Genomic DNA, 18,613 nt, shown 5'->3' with positions numbered 1-18,613 from the left:
TTTCAGCCTGAGGATAGCAAAAGCTTCTTCCATTATAGATTTGTGAAAGCCACACCTATTTTCCCCCCTCAGCCTCCCTGTGCATGCTCCTGATTTTTAATTTCTTTCTCCCTTGCCTCCCATTGCCTGAAATAAGATACTGGTCAGGAAGAGAAAGAAGGAACCAGTTTAAGTTCTTCATCCCAACCCTACACACAATTGTCTACAGTTAGAAAACAATGCCTAGAGGTTAGACCACACAATACAACCTCTGCAATTTATTGGTACAATGTGTACATCTCAAGTCTAACCTGAACACTAAAAATTCCAGAGTGTAGAATATTTAACTGAACAGCCTGTACAGCAAACTGAATTGATTTCAGCAGAGTTACTGTATAAGATCTTAAGGGACATGGACAAAGCTAAGAGAATTGGTATAATAATTTTCAATAAGTGAGATGGAAGAAAATATGTACATTTGGGTTTGTCCGAATTGTCCTTATAATTGTTTCTTTATCCATGGTTGGCTATTAAGATATGGCGAGAATCCTAAAGATCATCACTTTGAACCATGAAGAATTTGACCTAGTGAACTTAAGAGATTTGCTCAATAACACACAGCTAGTCAATAGCAAAGCTGTATCTAAAACTAGTTCTTCTGCCTTTGGAACCATTCATTTTTTTCTTACAATTTAACATTCATTCATGATAATCAATGAGAAATACATGCTAACATTTTTCAAAAACTGAAAGTCACAATATAAACCCAAAATATTTCAAATAAAATTAAGTATAAGTCAGTTTAAAAGTAAGAAAATTTTTGTATCAATTTATTTCCTATGTTCTATACTAACAGAAAACACAGCTATCAGAGTACAGTGGCAAAAGCTACTGAAGAACAAGAAACTTCCTGACACTTTAAAAAAACAAACAACTGCAGGCTAGGAACTCTGAGCATATGAGAATGCCAGTACTTTTATACTCTCCTGGCTGAGTCCCAGTATGATCAAACAAAATGGGGAAAAACGAATTCTGAGGGAAGATGTGGGAAAAAGTCAAAAGGTAATCTATCTTATGAATTAAAGAAAATAAGACCTCAGAAAGAGAAGGGCCAGGGGAAGAAGGATAAAGGACAAAATACACCCCTAGTTACCAAAGTATGAAGAGAATATATAAATGATCAGGTAGAGTTAAGCAAAGCGGATATGTGTGTGCATGTTGGCTGAGGGCTCTTCCAGTTTTTCTTGGTTTCTGGTTAATTAAGCAACTATTTAAAAAAAAGTCTCAACTTTACTCATGCTTCTGTGTGCTTCCCCCATTCCCAAAGTTAATAGACGTGGGCAGGAGGTAAGATTTAAATTTTATCAGTCTTACCTATCACCACATAGCTGTCAACTCACAAAAAAGAAAATGTGGAGAGAATATACTTTAAGAAATAGACTACCAAAGCAACAGTTCCTCAGCAAGCCCTGTCAGCTCCACTTACAAAACAGACTTCTAATCTTTACACAAGTTCTCTTATCTTTCCTCTGGGTTACAAGCTCCAATCAGGGTTCCTCTGCTGTTACATTCCCCCCACCACCCATCTCTGAAAAATGTAAAACAGATTAAGTCAATTCTCCCAAAGCACTCCAGAAGCTTCTATTGCACTTACAATAAAATTCAATTCTCTACCATGGCCCTCAATTCTCTACAACCCCCTAATCGTGGCCTATAAGGCCTATCTAATATGACCCTTGCTTAGCACCCCAACTTCATCTCCCTCCAGGAACTCTGAAGGTCAAAAACCCCACAGGCCTTCATTCTTAATCCCAATTATACCGAGTTCCTTCCACCTGGTCAAAGTCATGGTATGCAATATCCTGTTTAAAAACCGTCCTGCTCTTTCCTTGTCTTGGAATGTTCTGACCCCAGATTTTTTCTTGGCTGACCCTTAATATTCAAGAGCAGCTCAAATGTTACCTTTTGGTCATTCCTGATAATCCAGTTTACAGTAACCACACACACACACACAAACACACACACAGATATCATGCCACCCTATCATCCTGTTTTGTCTTCATAAATTTATCTCTGACTGAAATTATGTTGCTTATTTATTTGCACTGGATAACAACCTCCACCCCTAAAATATATACACACACTTTCAGGTAAACTCCTGGGACTGCAGATATTCCTCGCCAAATTCCCTAAGCCTAGAATAATGTGTAGTACCTGGTGGATACTCCCTATTTATCGAATGAAAGATTTCATCTATCTCCAACTTTTCCCAAATCTTGTTTCTGTCTTGTATTTCTAGCACCTGTTCACTATCACATGCTTTCTTTTCTGGATTTTTTTTTTTTTTTGGTCTTCATTATTTTTACCGCAACACAAAGGAGGTTAATGGTAACAGAAACATGTTCAGCCAATGCTACTGCCAGTGGGGCAGAAGGCCAAGTAAAGTGCTCCTTAAGGGCAAAAGCCCTTAGGATTGATCTCATCTATTAGGGCTGCTCTTAAGGACAGCATCAAAAGGAATTATGGAGGAAGCCTCTCTGTGGCATAAAAAAAGTACCACATGCTATGTGTGGACACTGGGCAGTTCTTAAAAATGACAACATGCAAAAGATTCAAATGCAGCAGCTTTGACATCATCTGGGAATCTGTACTTTCAACAACTCCCCCGGGCACTTCTGATACAGGCAGTCTTTAGAAACTCTGAACTCTTGGACCAAATAAAGAATAGCAAAGACCTGAGGGATATTACCAGGTAGATGGTTTAATCAATAGAATAATTTTTTTAAATCTCTGTCTTGAAGCTCTCAAGTCAAATTCCATTTCAATATTTGCTATTATTTAAATCCATTGGTCTTTACATCTTTTAGCTGTTTGAAAACAATAATAGCTACTACGCTGTGAATGCTATCACCAGTGTTTTACACAAGTATCTTATTCCATTTTATAGATGAGCTGCAGTTAAATAAGTACAACCAACTATTAAGAAGTGACAGACTCAGAAATCAAACAGATCTGTATGTTACTAAAGTCTGTGTTCTATGGAGGATATACCTCCCACCAAGTATATGTTAATAAAAGTACCAATAAATAAAAATCCAGATTTGTAAATGAAAGGAAAGGATTTCTCCTAAAATTCCTCACTTAAGAAAATATAAATATTCCTTAATATAAATATTCCTCACTTTAGTATTGCATGGGATTTTATTACAAGGTGAACTTTGGTGGTACATTTAAATACCTTAACAATGGCATGGCAACTTCTGAAAATGAATAATCTCAAGAGTCCTTGTCTAAAAGAAATAATCACCCTTTCAGTCAAAATTACCAAATATTAAGAACTGGTTCATTAATTATAGATCAAACAGTGGTTCTCAAATTGGGCTGAGAGAATTAAGAATCACTTGGGAAGCATCTTAAAAAGAAAAATTCTAAGCTTCAAACCAGTTCTGAATTATGTCTCTGGGTATGATGCTCCAATGCCCCAAGTCTTTATTTTTATAAAGCTCCCCAAGGGTTTTTGATGAATAACTAGGGTTCCAAACCAGTTAGCCAAACCCCAGGATTCTAAAAGTGAGTAAGTTGAGGTCTGATAAGGGTATTGTCTAAAGACAGACAACTTTTAAGTAGCACAATAGTGTGGAAAAACAATATTCTAACTCCACATTTTAGCACTTTTAATACCAATTCAAGCTGCTGTTTTGGTAAAATTGTACTTATTTCTGCTCTGTTGCTTAGGCCTTGGCTGTTACTATCTTCAGGGAACTTACTTCCTCATCTGTAAACTGGGAATAATAGTGCTTACCTTTTAAGAGTTGCTGTGAGAATTAAACAATATAACATTCATTAAGTAATGCACTTAACATAGTGCTTGGCATATACCGAATGCTCATCAGTAAGGTACATGGCCCAGTAAAAAGCATGCCTTTTTTTTTACAGAAGAGTACTGAACTCCTCCAACTACAAAATGAATAAGAAACTCATGTTTAGCTTTGGAAGTTGAAAAGGACTTTATATTCACGGTAAGGTGAAAGGTCCAGGGCTTGCCTGATTCTTGCACACCAGTTCCTCATCAAAATCATCTAGTGATTTCTGGATGATGACTAGGAACCTGTATTTTTAAAAAGATCCTTATTCTCCAACCAGACGCTTCCTAAGCAAACCCAGGTTTGATAACCATTTGTATACACAATCCGTGACCAGAGCACAAGGCCTCTCCAGTCCCCACAAAGAACTATCATGCTCGACACCGGAAGAGTTGGGTCATCATACTCTGATGCAAACAACAGCTGGGGACGGCTGTGCAGAGTAACCATCACGATCACCAGGAATAGCCTCGACTCGCTCGCTCATCTCCCAAGAAACTTAGAAATTTATGCAAGTGCCTTTCCCGTAATCTCCGTGGCAGACAGTACTGCCTAGGTGGCCATAAAGGGCTAAAGTTAACTCAACAACCTCCTTCCCAAGCGTAAGACCAGAGGAAAGCGACCGTGGATAGCTGACTAAGCCCGAGCGGCGCCAGAAGGTTAATGACCCTCTTGCCCTGTACCCTGTGATGGCCAAGTCTCCACCACTCCACAGACCAGCTGCCGGAAGTGTGTAACCCCCAGCCTGTGGGGGATGCCGGGAGTTGTAGTTAACTGAGTCTCTTGCTCCTCAATTCACCTTTTTTCAAACAAACGAAGACCTTGAAAACCTAAGGTCACTTTATGGCCAACAAATCTAATCCTTCCCTTTTCCGTCTGACAAAGGGCAGGCTCTTAGAGCTCATGCAGAATATCGGACTACAAGTCCCAGCATGCCCTGCAAAGCGCCCGGAGCGACTGTCCAACGTCGTAGGTGTGGACTGCTTGAATGGAGCGTCGGGAGTAAGGCAAACCCTGCTACCGTCCGCGCGAACGGTACCTGCTCCCAGAGCGTGAGTGTGGGGTGTGGACCGTGCGCGTGCGCGCTCGGAGAGGGCGCGAGACGGGCGCGCCCCGCCGTTGCGGGCTCGCGGCTGCTGAGATTGGCGGCAGCGGTGCCGCGCGCCCTAAGGGCCGGTAGTTGCGGGGCCTGCAGCCTCGCCCGGGGCTGCGGGCAGCTGTGGCGGCGGCCGGGGACCGCAAGGGGCGTAGGAAAGCAGGGGACGGAGGGGGCCGGCCTCGGCGCGCGGAGGAACAGCCGAGCATGCCCCGCGACAACATGGCCTCCCTGATCCAACGGATTGCCCGCCAGGCGTGCCTCACCTTCCGGGGCAGCGGGGGCGGCCTCAGCGCTTCCGACCGCTGCACGGCGCCAGGCCCCGAAGCGCCGATGCCTCAGGGCTTCCCGGAGAACCTAAACAAGCTAAAGAGCCTACTGACCCAGGTCCGCGCCGAGGACCTGAACATCGCCCCGCGAAAGGCTACACTGCAGCCTCTGCCGCCCAACCTGCCGCCCGTCACCTACATGCATATCTGCGAGACCGACGGTTTCAGTCTCGGCGTGTTCCTGCTCAAGGGCGGCACGTGCATCCCTCTACACGACCACCCAGGCATGCACGGCATGCTCAAGGTGCTCTATGGCACCGTGCGCATCAGCTGCATCGACAAATTGGAGGCGGGCGGCGGACAGCGGCCGCGGGCGCCTCCGCCAGAAAAGCAGTTCGATCCTCCGCTGCAGGCCAGGGAGCGGGATGCCGTGCGGCCGGGCGTGCTGCGTTCGCGGGCAGAATACACCGAGGCCAGCGGCCCCTGCGTCCTCACCCCGCACCGGGATAACCTGCACCAAATCGATGCTGTAGACGGGCCAGCCGCCTTCCTGGACATCTTGGCCCCGCCCTACGACCCCGACAACGGCCGGGACTGCCATTATTATCGGGTGCTGGAGCCCATCCGGGCCAAGGAGGCCTCTGGCTCTGCCTGTGACCTGCCCCGAGAGGTGTGGCTCCTGGAGACCCCTCAGGCCGATGACTTCTGGTGCGAGGGGGAACCCTATCCAGGTCCCAAGGTCTTCCCTTGAAGCTGCCGGCGCCAGGGAGCTGTGGGCCGAAATGTGACCTACTCAGATCTGGGCCTGGCTGCTCGCGACCAGCCACAAGGGCTCCCTCCCTTCTCCCAGCCCTGGGCGTTGGATCTACTGGAATGGGCTGTAGCGCTTCCTCTGGAGCCTTGGGAAGCTCTGGCGACTGGACTGCCGCCACCCGGCATGGTTACGGGGGTGGGGTTGGCGGGGAGGCTAGGTTGTTTCCTGGCTCTGTCACTATCACTGGTGTTTTGATTAGCGGGGCAGAGGGCCAGGGGACTATCTGAAGCGCTTCCATTCTAAAGCCATAAAGAGAATACTCTTCCCTCTTTTCCCCATCCTATACGAAATACACTAAATGAATTTCTCCCTCCCACCCTTTGAGTAAATAGGGTCTGTTCTCCACTCATGTCCTTATGCCCTTTTTCTCCTTATTATAGTTTTAAGTTATTAACTGTGCATGACCCAGTGGTTTGAATTGTTTTTAGTTCAAGACATTGGTAAAAATTAGGTTTAAAGAGATGAGCTACTGTTTAAAGTAAGCTATCCTACTTAATTAATTCGTTGTAAAAAATTAAATCATTTTTCCGGGGTTGAGAGATCACCCCCAAAACAGAACTATGCATATAGAGGGCAAAATTTACTTTCCTACCTTTGCCCACATCTAGTTTACTCCAGCAGCATCTAGTAAGAAATGCAGCACCTGCGTTATCTCTGACAAATGGTCACCTAAACTTATCTTCCCTGTGAATCTCCATATCTGTGAGTTGAACAGATTTCTTGTTGAAGATTCACCTTTAATGCAAAAACTGTATTATCCTCGTGACTTTTTTTTTTTGCCTTAGTGTAATTTAAGAGGTGATAGGATAATTGTGGGTAATTGTGTATTTCCTAACCAGAAGATTCAGAGGAGCTGAATCTGTATGCTTCCAAACAACTGAATGTAAAATACCCCTAGCCAGCTGTTGAATTCCATGCCCCTATATACTTGCAGTATTTTCCTGCAAAAGGAGAGAGAAGTGCTGATGACTGTTTCAAATTCTATCAGGAGCTCTAATGTTCCAGGGCACTGGTGGTTCCAGCTGCTACCTGGTGGCAGTGTTCTAAGAACTCTCTCCCTACAGGAGAGAGCCAGTGCTTGCTTCATCTAGTGTGGTTTTCAGTAGGAAGAGAGGGAAGGCACAGCTATCAAGTCTAAGAGCTTGAGAATTAATTACACTCCTTGCCATTTTAGGGTACCAAAACTTAAGACAAAACACTTCCCACTCCCAACCTCTCGAAATGAACAGTTGTGCTATCTGTGACTGGTTTTATTTTTGCCCTTTTAATAAGCTGAGCAACTTTACCTTGTTTACAAATGTATTGACACCATTTGCTTCTGGCCATGGAGCACTGTTGTTTCCCCCCTTTTTACTACTTATAGGATTCCTTTTTTCACAAAACTTTTAACAAAACAAACTGTAGAAATAAACACATTAAACTTTGCCTAGCTGTTGTCTAATCCCTCTTGATTGACTGGTCCATGTGGCAGTCGAGTTCTAATATACGTAATAAAGGGAGGTTCCCTCTTGTAAAGTGTTGACCTTGTAGGAAAACAGTATGTGCCTTTGCCTCTTTATGCACCCTGGGTTACAGAGACCCAGAGGGAAGGAATGTTTTTTCCCCAAGTTTAGAATGAAAAAGCAAATTATTCATGAATGATTATTTTTTAACACAAAAATATGCTTATTCCATGTGACATGCTACTATGTTGTAAAACTTGAGAAAAGAATAATGCCTACCTACCATTTCCTCCAGGATTGCTCAAAGTATTTTATGGTAGCTTCACTTTCTGGTGTGATTTAGTATACCTAAGGGGCAATTTGAAGCATTTCTTCATGCGATTCAATTTAAGACTAAATTCTAGATAAAAAAATGATGATTTTCTTAGAAATGTGTTCACAAATGGCTTTTTTTCTTAGCACAGTAAGATGGTTCTCAATCACATGCCTACCTGTTTTGAAATATATTCTAGCAGAAAGTTGATTAACTTAAAAAGATTGTTGATAGGCATGCGTGTTATAGTACAACTTGGAGTACATTAAGCTAACCTTCAAAAATTCATTCTGGCAATAAGTAATAGAAGACAAATTGTTTTTCCAAACTTTATTATGAAAAGTTCTCAAGTATAAGCAAGTTGAATGAAAAAAACTAAGGTGCTTTTCAAAAGAATAACTGAAATTGTTACAGGCCAAAACAGCAATATAATCTTTCTCTCTCATATAGTTCAATAAGAACTGTGAAACTTTTGGTTCACTAATAAATTCTGAGTAATTAATGATGAAAAAATGTAACTCATATAATGAGCCACTAAGGAAAGAATATTCTTATTACAAAGACAAAATGGTGCAGAAAAACCTTGCATCTCTCTGCATAAACTGTCAATCATGACTGACTTCATGTGCTGCTATTACGTTTCCATATATTCCTGCAATGTACACTGTTTTAGTAACAACTGTGGGAAAAAGTCTTCCCTACAAAAACTAGTGAGCACAATGATACTAATTGCTTAACTTTTCTGTTGAATAACAAATACAATAATGTCCTAGAAGTTGTCTAAGCACTTCTAAAGCTTTTTAATTCTCTGGTTCTTATCAATGGCCAGTTTCATCAATGGAGAGTATGTATACCTTCCTACTACTTTATGAGAATTGAGGGTTTATTAAGCCTGATGTACATGGGTTGCATTTACACCAACTGTTGTTTATTAACAAAGGTGGTAGGCCTGTTTTTAAAGTAGTGTTTGTCAACAGGAGTAGGTTCTCCCAAACACACCTTTTATTCTTTTTGCATTGTCCCCTTGTAGGAGCCTCAGTCTTGGCATCTCAGGTGGACTCTGTCATCACTTCGCTATTATAAATGACTTTGAGTCTTGTGCTGTAGCTCAATTGCTCTTTCTGAAAAAGCAATATATCTTTTTTTCAGGGCTCTGCCCACTACTATTCAACTCTAACCTGAGGCAGTGCCACTCCTATAACTCTGGTCTGAATTCAGTACTCAAGGTTATATACAGAAGTGGACCACTGATCACTTCAGCGCAAAGTCATCTACTGTCAAAGAAGGAAATCATTTGTTAAGCCCCACATAGACACTGAATCTTCAGATCCAGGAATGTTACATTTCTGGAACAAAACTGGTGTATTTATGGAAAATAAAGGCATGTTTGAAAATGTTTAGATGTAAATCTTACTTGATTATTGCTAAATGAAGAAGGAAAATATTGCTATGATGCTACAATTTAATTATATTAAAGGTTCATGGTCTGTAAGATTGTTATACTAAAATCTGGTGGTCTACAGTCCAAGTAATAATAAAAACTTAAAATTAATAGTTGATTTCCTTAAGAATGAGCTTTGAAATGTCTGATTGAAAATACATCTGAAACTAATGTCTTACCAGACTATTTTGCTACAACAGAAAAAAGCTCCTTATATATTTAACATAAAGAAAATAAGCTAGTGAAAATCTGAAAATAAGCTACCAAGGAAAGAATCTTTGGACTTAAGTATTTTCTTGTCTTTCCTTTTTCTGTAAAATTTGTTTCATTTTAGTTTAGGCTGGCAGCATTTTAGGTGCTTGTGATGATTCTAAGTGTTCTTTCCCCTAAGAAAAAAGAATTGTATTGGACAGTTATAATATCACTACAGCCATTTTTAATACATACCAAACAATTTGCCTTCATTTCATTAGCAGGATGTTGAAATTCAATAGCCTGGTTTACGAATAATTGAAAACCTTATTTAGGTTTAATAGGCCTATTTTTAATGTGCACAGAACCATCTCAGATGCATTTTAACCTCTAAGAAATTATTCTCCAGGAGTTTATTTGTAATCTCAGTAACAGCTGAAACTATTATTCAATAAAGCACATTGAATATAAGTAGACTTAGCTTTATATGTATGCTTGATTTCTTGAGCAAAGTAAAACATGAGACACCTGTGAAAGGCACCCTGAAAGTTTCAAGCAAAGAGTAAAATCTGATTAAAGATTGATTACCATGTTGAAATGAAGGCATAGAAGCCACAAAGTTGGGTGTCAGAAAACACAAGGCATGTTCCTTATGGTATGTTAGGCCACTTCACTAAGCCCCCAAGTGAAAGTGATTATGTAACTGATTTTACTCATCAAAATGTATTTAATTTTACTCTCTTGAAGATGACTTTTAAAATGCCTTTTTTAGTCTATTGCTCCGTAAACAATTGTTTACATTATTTTAATGGAAGGTGCTCTGAAATTAAATTTGGCAAGAATATTACAGATCTAAAACTTTTGGGTACTAAATTTTAAAAGGAAATTTTAGTAGGAGAGAAGTATTCATTAAAGACATAACTACAAAATGCGGCATTGCTTTACATGTATTTCTTTAACAAAATTGGCCAAGCAAGGATGATAATATGCTGACAAGCTAGGAAATATGAATCTAACAGATTAACACCAGTCACCAGAACAATGTGACGCAAGTTTAGAAATGTCTATCTAGTAATTATTTTAAAAAAGCATTATGCATCCCTAAAATACAGACAGGGAGGAAATAAGAAAAGGGTTAATTTACCTCCACAAATTAGATCTCAAATTCTAGTGCTGGTAAGGGCAAAAAGTTTCCAAGAGTAGCTGTTGCTGAGTATTGTTCCAGAATATAGGCCATCAATTATCAGCCACAACTGAAGGAGTCTAACAGTGGCAAAGGACAAACAAGATGACAGGGTTTTCAGATTACATAGTTAAACTGGGTGTTCCAACATGCTATATTTGGGTAAGGGTGCAGAAGCATTGAATGAACTTCAATGACATCAGGCCAAATTTAAAGGTAACTTTACAAAGACATCCTTTTGCTTGGTATGACTGATAACTTTTTTGATGAATTTATATTTTAAACTAAAGGAGGCTTGCAGTAAAATGAATCCTACAGTGTAATTCTTCTGCAAATGATTATCCAGTACCACAGAGGACTACATTTACTTATTTAAGTCAGTCTGTCTTAAGGTTTTCTTAAGGCTGATGTACACCTTATCTGAATTGGGTATTTTGATAGTCTGTAGATGTGCCACTTCTATGGCAGACAAATGATCCTCCCAAATAGGGGTAATTGGGGAGAGAAGGCTGAAGAGAAATGAGTCCTGGGGTAATTCCTTTGACAACCCATTAATGCTGTCATCAGCAGTGTCTGAGTGCATTTTTTATCTAAAGAGGCAAAAGCACTTTTCAAAAAGTTTTATGTGGTCATGAGACTAATCCTGGAACCTTAAAGTCATTTCCAGCTTGACCACGCCACCACACTTTCCACAAAGCCACATCTCGTTTGAGTGGCCCTGGTCAGGGTTTTGAAGGCAACCACAAATTGTGTAGTCTCCGAGTGGGCACTTGTTTGTAAGTATTTATTTTCCGGAGCCCACTCAGGAGCAGAGAGAAGCTATAGGCTGTTAAAGAGGACGGAACAATGAGTCAAAACAACGCCTCCCCACTTTTACACTAATGCACAGGGGAAAACCCCAAGACACTAGCGTTTGATTATGAATGGAGATTGCTTTGGGTGAAATGACCAGTGTTGAGAGGCAAGCAAAGAAAACTTGGATATCCTGGCTTGGTTAAAGCTCTAAAACCCATGGATGACTTAAATTCCCACCCAGTAAATCTTTCATAAATGATTTCTGCAACAAAAATATTGTTGAAAAGTATTTATTTACACTATAGTCATAAACCATCCATTATTTGAACTTCAGTTAGTGGTTTTGTGTTAGAATAAATCATTGATATTTCCACAACTATTAAGAGCTAATAACCAAACAAGTCAGCTCCAGTAACATTATTTACATTCTTACCTGCAATTCAACTACAAAGATAACACTTTTAAATCACAAAACAGAGCATACAAAAATATACTTTCTAAAAAAAATTCCAAATATTAATAGGCAGAAATATACAGCCACACTAAACCCAAGGGAGTGATTTTTTTTTCCATAGTAAGGCAACCCATTTACATGCAGACCCTGTAACATTGTCTACATCACACAAGGCACCAAGGACACTTCCAACACAATTGCATGCAACCTAGTTTCAGAGAATATATGTACATCCCCCTTTAATAAGTTAACCTCTGACTCACTTTTAAGAGATCATAAATGCTTTACTTTTTTTTTTCCCAAAGGTTCAGAACTTGGAGAACAGTGCACATGAAAAATAAACACAAAATCTGAATTGGATATATACTGAAAAAATAGTCTACGTTTGTCAAACAACTCAAAAAGGAGCAGATATTGCTATGTCCCTCCCATCACATTGCACTTCTGTTCTCTGGGTTTATAATACATATTGCTTAAAGGGTTGAGACGACTAGATAAGCTTCAATTGACTGTTCTAGAGCCACAGAATGCAGCATAAAGGCCATGCTTCACTCACTGGACAGCATCCCCCAAATCAGTCCCAAGCCATAAAGTGCACATCAGTTTTGCTTCTTTTTGCTGTCCCCACCTGAAGGGATCAGCATCTCCCAACCTACTGCAGAAAAAGTCTCACACCAACTCTGACATGGAGTCAAAAACCTGTAATGGGTCAAAATAAAAGGGAGGGGAGCAAAACCTAGTCAAACAACCCTTATAAGCAGGGTTAGGCCTCTGCCCTCTAGGCCCTCACCCAACCGTCTTCTGAGCCACCCCATTTCCTTAGGCTGTTAGTCAACTCAGCCAAAGAGAGACTAAGGTGGGCTAAGTTTTAGAAAGGATCCTCTTCTAAAAGGAAAAGAGGGCAGTGCTAAGCTCTGCCAAGGCCCTTTGCCCAATGAAGGGAAGGATGGGCAGGAAAGGGTGGTAGTGTTTATCATGCAACTCGAGAGGACAAGCGAGCAAAAGGCCTGTGGGGCCTCGTGGAGCTGGCACGTCAGCCTGAGCCTCATTCTCAAGGAGTCCGGGTCCGAGAGGAGCACGGGACAAGGGGCCCTCCGCCAACAGTGCCGCTGGTGCTGCCGCAAAGGGGCCCCCCCGCCTGCGCGCCCCCAGTGCACGAGGCTGTGGAGGCAGCTGGCACCGACGAGGAGGGGGCACTGCTTTTGCGCTCCTTCTGTCTCAGGTGGATCTTGGTGTGGCGCTTCCTTTCGTCACTGCGGGCAAACTTACGGCCGCAGTAGTCACAGGCAAAAGGCTTCTCGCCAGTGTGGGTGCGGATGTGGGTCGTGAGGTGGTCACTGCGGCTGAAGTTGCGCATGCAGATCCGACACTGGAAGGGCTTGTGCCCTGTGTGGATTCGGATGTGCCGTGTCAGCTCGTCAGAGCGGGAGAAACGTCGGTCACAGCCTTCTGCGGGGCAGGGATACGGCCTCTCGTGGACTGGCGTCTTGCTAGGCCTGTTGGGGTACTTTCGAGGCCTCAGAATGGGCCGCAGTGGCAGGTGGTGTGGGTTATAGGCGGCCGCAGCCACTGCAGATGAGCTGCTGCCGGGCAGCCGGGGTCCCTCGCTACCTCCACTGGCCCCTGGCCCTGTGGACCCGGTAGGGGGTCCCCCCAGGGTAAAGTTGCGGATGGTGGAGAGCGGAGTGAGTGGAGGGGGGACTCGCAAGGAGTCCAGCGGGCAGGGAAAGGGCTTGCGGTCTGGGCCAGCTGTACCATGGAGGTCTCTCTGGCACTGGGACGGGAAAAATCCAGGATAGTCGGGAATCATGGGGAAGAGCCCTGGATCCGTGGCTGGCTTGGGGGACGGGTAAGAAGGAGGTGGTGGGTATGCCAGAGAGGATGAAGCGGAGGTGGTGGCTGCCGACAGGAATGCTGAGGGGTCCTGGTAGATGTCTCCTGCACAGCCAGAGTAAGGAGGAGGCGGTGGCGGTGGAGAGTAGAGATGGTCCAGGTCAGGCTGGGTCTGGGACATGGTGCACACACCCAGGGGTCCTGTGGCCAGTGGGTTGGGGGAAGCAGAGGTGACGCTGGATGAAGCTGTGGTCGAAGCTGGGGAGGTGACCCCTTGCAGGATGCCTGCACTCACAATATTGATGATGCCTTCTGGATAGCAGCTGGCAGGGTACTGGGGGTCAATGGAGAACTTGCCCATGTAAGTGAAGGTCTGGTTTCGGGGTGCAGAAACAGGAGCAAAGCTGCTAGGATATGGGAGATCCAAGGACCTCTTCTCTCCAGTCATGTCAATGTTGATCATGCCATCTGGGGGAGGTGAAAGGAAGAATGGAGGTGGAGCAATGAGCGGCTACTAAGAATCCCTTCTCACCTCCCCTCACACGGGCCCTTCCTAGCCCAGGATCCCTGCAGCACTGGAGCAGAGTCCAACAGGTGGAGAAACTGAGGCCCAGAGACAGTAAGAAGAGGCTAGGCCAAGATCCCACTGTGGCAGCCAATGACAGTCTGGGACTCATGCTACCTTCAGGAAAGCAGGATGAGCTTCTCCCAACACCCCCAACCCCCACACAGCCATCTGTGGCTCTAGTGCCCATTAAAAACACCCAATAATAGCAACAACAATATTAAAAATTCCCCATCTGCCTGGAACTTCTCTCCCTCTCTTTTGTCTAGGGTTCCCATGGCTGGGGGTTCAGGACAGACACCACCCAGAAGACTGATGCCAGCCAGTGCCGAGAAGGCGCCAGCCCAAGAGGTGAGCCCAAGAAGCAGGTCAGTGATTTCCAGGCTGCTTCCCATCCCGGTGCCTTCTCTCCCTCTCCCTCTGCGCTTCAGCTGACGGATGCTGGAGGGAACCCGGCGCTGAGGTGGATAGAGCCTGTAGGTTTTCTTTCCCTCCCATCCTTCTCAGCCCTACCGGACACCCGCACGCTCCAACCCAAGGCAAGTGGCGGGGCTTCGAGGAAGGAGCGGGGCCCGTGGGAGACCACTTTCCACCGCATCGCCAAGGAAACCGGCAGCACCGCTGCTCCCGCGGGCCTCGTTCAGCCAAGGGGCCGCGGTCCGCGGCTGCCCGCCCTCCTCCTCTTCCTTGTTCCCGCCCCGCCAACCCCCTCAACTTCGTGGGCGACGCGCAGATGGGGGCGCTCCTTCAGGCCGCACGGGGAGCGCGCTCAGGGATGTTCTCCGGGTCCACTCTGCCCATCAAGGGGCAGAGGACGCTTTCCTCTGGCGCTTCTCTGCCTCTCGGTTCTTCAGGCGCGCGGCATTTCTCCAAAGCCCCGAACTTTCCCATCACTTTGCCTCAACCTCGGGAGGCCGGGGTGCAGCCGGCCAAAAGGCCCGCACAAGTCCCGAAGCCTGGTGGGACACCTCTTCTATTCTTGTGCCCGCGCCCGCCAGGGGCTGGCCGCGCTGCGGCGCACGCACGCACGCCCGCTAGCTGGCGACCGACCTGGTGCATCTGCCCGTGCGCCCAGTTCTAGTGCGCTGGTTGCTACTCCCGCGAGCTCCTCCTGCACCCCCTTCCAGTCTTCAAAGCCGGTTCAGTCAACACCGTCCACCACGCGCCCTAACCTTCTCATCGAAGTCTTCCACACGCACGGCACCCCACCCGCCACCTCCGAGCTGCGTGGGTCCCGGCCCGCGAAGGGAGCACGCGGCTTACCTCCGGCCACTCCGCTCATCTGGTCAAAGGGGCCTCCCAGTTCGGCATTGGGGAAGATGGTCACCGACGTGGCGGCGAGGTCCTCCACCGGGTAGATGTTGTCAGACAGCTGGTGCACAAAACCACTGAGAGTTACTGGGATTTTGTCTACAGCCTTGGCGGTCATCATTTGCTCCTCGCACAACCTGGAGACCCAACTCCCTCGCTACCTGGAGTGTCACAGAAGCCGTTTTGGAGAGGGATTGGACTAAGCCTACGTTGGTATCTCTTTTTGCCCTCCACACTTAAAAGCAACCACAAAAACAAAAACAAAAAAATCCACCAGAAATAAAACTAGGAAACAAGTTGCTGGGCTTTTTTAAGAAATAAGAAAAATGGTTAATTGCCACTGACTCTCTCCTGTGTTCCGGCTGGGAAGCCAGGAGTTGCTGGTGTAGTGTTATTATAACAGTCAGTGTGTCCCCTCGCCGAGCTATTAATCAATTGCAGCTCTCTCGGTTAGACGGAAAGTGTTGCTCTAAGTATTTATGGGCAGGTTCTCAATGCCCGTGACGTCGCTGCCCATATATGGACTGAGGAACAGGGCTGGGCCAGGCAGCATTTGCCGTCACATGGCCGATTTGCATACCGGCTCGGCTGCGCGGGCTCCGCCAGGCTCGCTACTCTCGGCTCACTGCCCGCTGGGATCCGAGGGGGTCTAGGGTTGCAGCCTGAGCCGCAGCCGGGATACAGGGCGCACAGCCCAGCAGGGAGCGGGCGCGCCCGCGGTCCGGCTCCGGCCACCCAGGGAGCGCGAGAGGGTCCGCGCTGCAGCAGTGTCTCTCGGGGCGGGGAGGAATTCCGGTTCTCCGGGACTTTCCAAAAAAGGCGAAGATCCGGTGCTGGCGGCTCCTCCTCCCCAGCCCTTGTTTGGGAACCATTCCGGAAAATTAAACTTCGGAAAGAAACCGAGCGGAGCCGAGACACTACAGTCAAACCCCTACTCACTTTCTTGGCAGCTCAAAACCGCAAGCAAAAGGAGGCAGCGAAGAAAAAAAAAAAAAAAAAAAAAAGCTGCATGCATTCACGGAAGCTGACTGCTTTTTTCTGAATTACTTGGTGGAAAGAAGTGGCTGGTGATAAGAGTGAATGCGGTATTGCTTTTTTGGAAAGTCTGTTCTATTTATACAGGAGCGAAAACGGAACAGGTTTGGGGTTGTTTGTTTGTTTAAGTATTTCGGGCACTCAGGGGCTGGGGCGGGGTAGACCCTAGGGGAACAGAATAACTGAGGAGCTTCGAGAGAAATCCTCAACGGGAGACACCCCGCTTCCTCTGCTCGCGCGCTACTGGCCCTCCTTCAGCTGCTGAGCGGAGCGGGCGCCCTTCCCAGCGCGTCTGGGCGGTCGGCTGTGTGGGGGCGTCCAGATGGAAGCTTGGACATTCACCCTGCCCCGCCACACACACGCTTTCTTACACTCACACTCCACTTCCGCTACACACAGTCCCGCCCCCACTGACTTCACACACCCACTCGCACACCTTACGCTACACACCTCCCTGTTGACAGCGCGCCAGTGCGCCCGCCTCGCTACCAGAGTGCCTGGACTTGCTGGACAGGGGGTCCGTCGAATACTCATGCTCACTCTCACTGCCAATGCCGGCCGTCACCGCTGCCCCGACCCCCGAGAGCCTCCACTCCGGGGGTGCCCCTGCCCGCTCCCGAGCCCTACGCCAGAACACACACAGTAGGAGGTATATTCCTTCTTTCCCTCGCCAACAACCATCTCCAGGAGCCCAGCCGAGGTCCTGAGTGGTAGTAAACAGCGTCGCTAAAGCCAGTTGCCAAGCCGCCATCACCCCACACACGTTTCCCTTTGCGGGGGGGCCGGGGGGGGAGGGGGAACAGAAACAAAAAACCTGACTCCTAAGGGAACCTTTCTGATTAGTTCCCAAAGCAATTTTTAAAAACTTTAGAGGTCCAGATAGCGGTGGGTTCTGGCTTGCTGCACCCCAGCTCCTACCCCCCGCTCCGCCCCAGGCGCTCTCCAGGCCTCGCCGGGCCCCCGCGGGATGCTGGTCCTAGATGCCCAAGCCTGGAGCGCCGCCACCCGCCTGGCCCTTTCCCGCTCCAAAGCCGCCAAGGCCTGGGCCAGAACGTGGGGGCAGCCTGTAGGGCCCAGCCCGGCCCTTTCCCGCCCCTGGCCCGGACGGCCCCAGCCTCGTGGGGCCCGCGCTGGCGAGAGCCACGGCGCCACGCCGTGGGGAAAGCGCGGCGCTGCAGGCGGCTCTCCCTCCGCTCACCTGCCGCGGCGGCCACTGCAGCTAGCCCGCTCCCGCCCGGCCCCGAGCGCGGCGGTCAGGACCCCGGTCGGCCGCGCGCGGCCTGTACCCCTCCGCCCCAGGGAAAAGCGCCGCTTCTTCCCTGGTACGCCGTAAAATCTGTACTCCCGCGGCCGGCAGTCTCCCCGACTTCAAATGCCCAGAGAAAATTTGGGAAAGTTTCTCGCTCGCGCCGTGCGCTCTTTTCCAATTGAAAATAAGTATAAACGGGAAAAAGAAGGAAATCGCAGCATGGTTGGCACCCTGATAGATACTTCACCCTCGGCAAAAACGTGCAGTCTTCTTTCTTAAAAAAAAAAAAAAAGAAGAAAAAGAAAAGAAAGCCGCATTCTTACCACGTGCGCCAGCCCGCTCCGCCTGTGCTCCGGCGGGTCCCGCGGCCCCCGCGCTGACCACCTGCAAGACGACGCCTCGGAGGGGAGCCCGACTCGCATCTCCAGCCCTGAGTCCGAAAGAAGTGAAGGGGAGCTGAATTATGCAAATGTAGGTTGCGGCAGCAGAACTCGGGTTACGGCCCCCGCCGGCCTCCGAGGTGAGGCACCCACCTCGGCAAGCGCGGGCGAGGCGACTGCTAGCGCTTCGCTCCTCTCCACGCACATGGGCGGGCAGGCGGGCGAGTCTCCGGGGCCGCCCCGCGGCGGGTGCTGTTGGCAACCCCGCCGGCGGCCACCTCCCGCCACCCGGAGGGGGAGCTCCTGGACGCCCGAGTGCCGGGCGAGTCGGGCGCAGAGGACACAACGCAAGCTCGGGCAGCCTGGGCGAGGGAGAGACGCGGGTCTTCGGCTGCTACC

At 47.1% G+C, this 18,613-nt stretch overlaps 2 protein-coding genes across 4 annotated transcripts; one reads left to right on the top strand and one right to left on the bottom strand.

Moving 5' to 3' along the window:
- Positions 1-4,790: 4,790 nt before the first annotated feature.
- On the top strand, positions 4,791-9,885 carry ADO (2-aminoethanethiol dioxygenase). Its single transcript, XM_017653508.3, has one exon. The coding sequence runs from the start codon at positions 5,146-5,148 to the stop codon at positions 5,956-5,958; it is 813 nt and encodes a 270-aa protein (XP_017508997.1). The 5' UTR covers positions 4,791-5,145; the 3' UTR covers positions 5,959-9,885.
- A 1,040-nt stretch (positions 9,886-10,925) lies between these two features.
- Positions 10,926-18,283, bottom strand: EGR2 (early growth response 2). Of its 3 annotated transcripts, none has more exons than XM_017653509.3 (3): positions 18,158-18,283; positions 15,503-15,611; positions 10,926-14,142 (listed from the first exon to the last, which is right to left on the bottom strand). In XM_017653509.3, the coding sequence occupies exons 1-3, from the start codon at positions 18,254-18,256 to the stop codon at positions 12,893-12,895; spliced, it is 1,458 nt and encodes a 485-aa protein (XP_017508998.1). In that variant the 5' UTR covers positions 18,257-18,283; the 3' UTR covers positions 10,926-12,892. The 3 variants fall into 3 exon arrangements, with proteins under 3 accessions (XP_017508998.1, XP_017508999.1, XP_017509000.1); XM_017653510.3 differs by lacking the exon at positions 18,158-18,283 and adding an exon at positions 15,712-16,018 and having other exon boundaries at positions 10,930-14,142; XM_017653511.3 differs by lacking the exon at positions 18,158-18,283 and adding an exon at positions 15,896-16,010 and having other exon boundaries at positions 10,930-14,142.
- Between the last annotated feature and the right edge of the window lie 330 nt (positions 18,284-18,613).

The sequence above is a fragment of the Manis javanica genome, chromosome 7, assembly GCF_040802235.1.
Source record: "Manis javanica isolate MJ-LG chromosome 7, MJ_LKY, whole genome shotgun sequence".
NCBI classification, from domain to species: Eukaryota; Metazoa; Chordata; class Mammalia; order Pholidota; family Manidae; genus Manis; species Manis javanica.
Note: the sequence above shows the minus strand (reverse complement) of the source record. Positions and strands in the feature narration are given on the sequence as shown.

Bases quoted from the DNA above. Each gene is read 5' to 3' on its own strand.
- ADO (XM_017653508.3), top strand. From the start codon at position 5,146: ATGCCCCGCGACAACATGGCCTCCCTGATCCAACGGATTGCCCGCCAG.
- EGR2 (XM_017653509.3), bottom strand. From the start codon at position 18,256: ATGCGAGTCGGGCTCCCCTCCGAGGCGTCGTCTTGCAGGTGGTCAGCG. The intron at 15,612-18,157 runs GTAAGAATGCGG...TTTGTGCACCAG, and splicing joins GGAGCGGGCTGGCGCACGTG to CTGTCTGACAACATCTACCC. The intron at 14,143-15,502 runs GTAAGCCGCGTG...CACCTCCCCCAG, and splicing joins GATGAGCGGAGTGGCCGGAG to ATGGCATGATCAACATTGAC.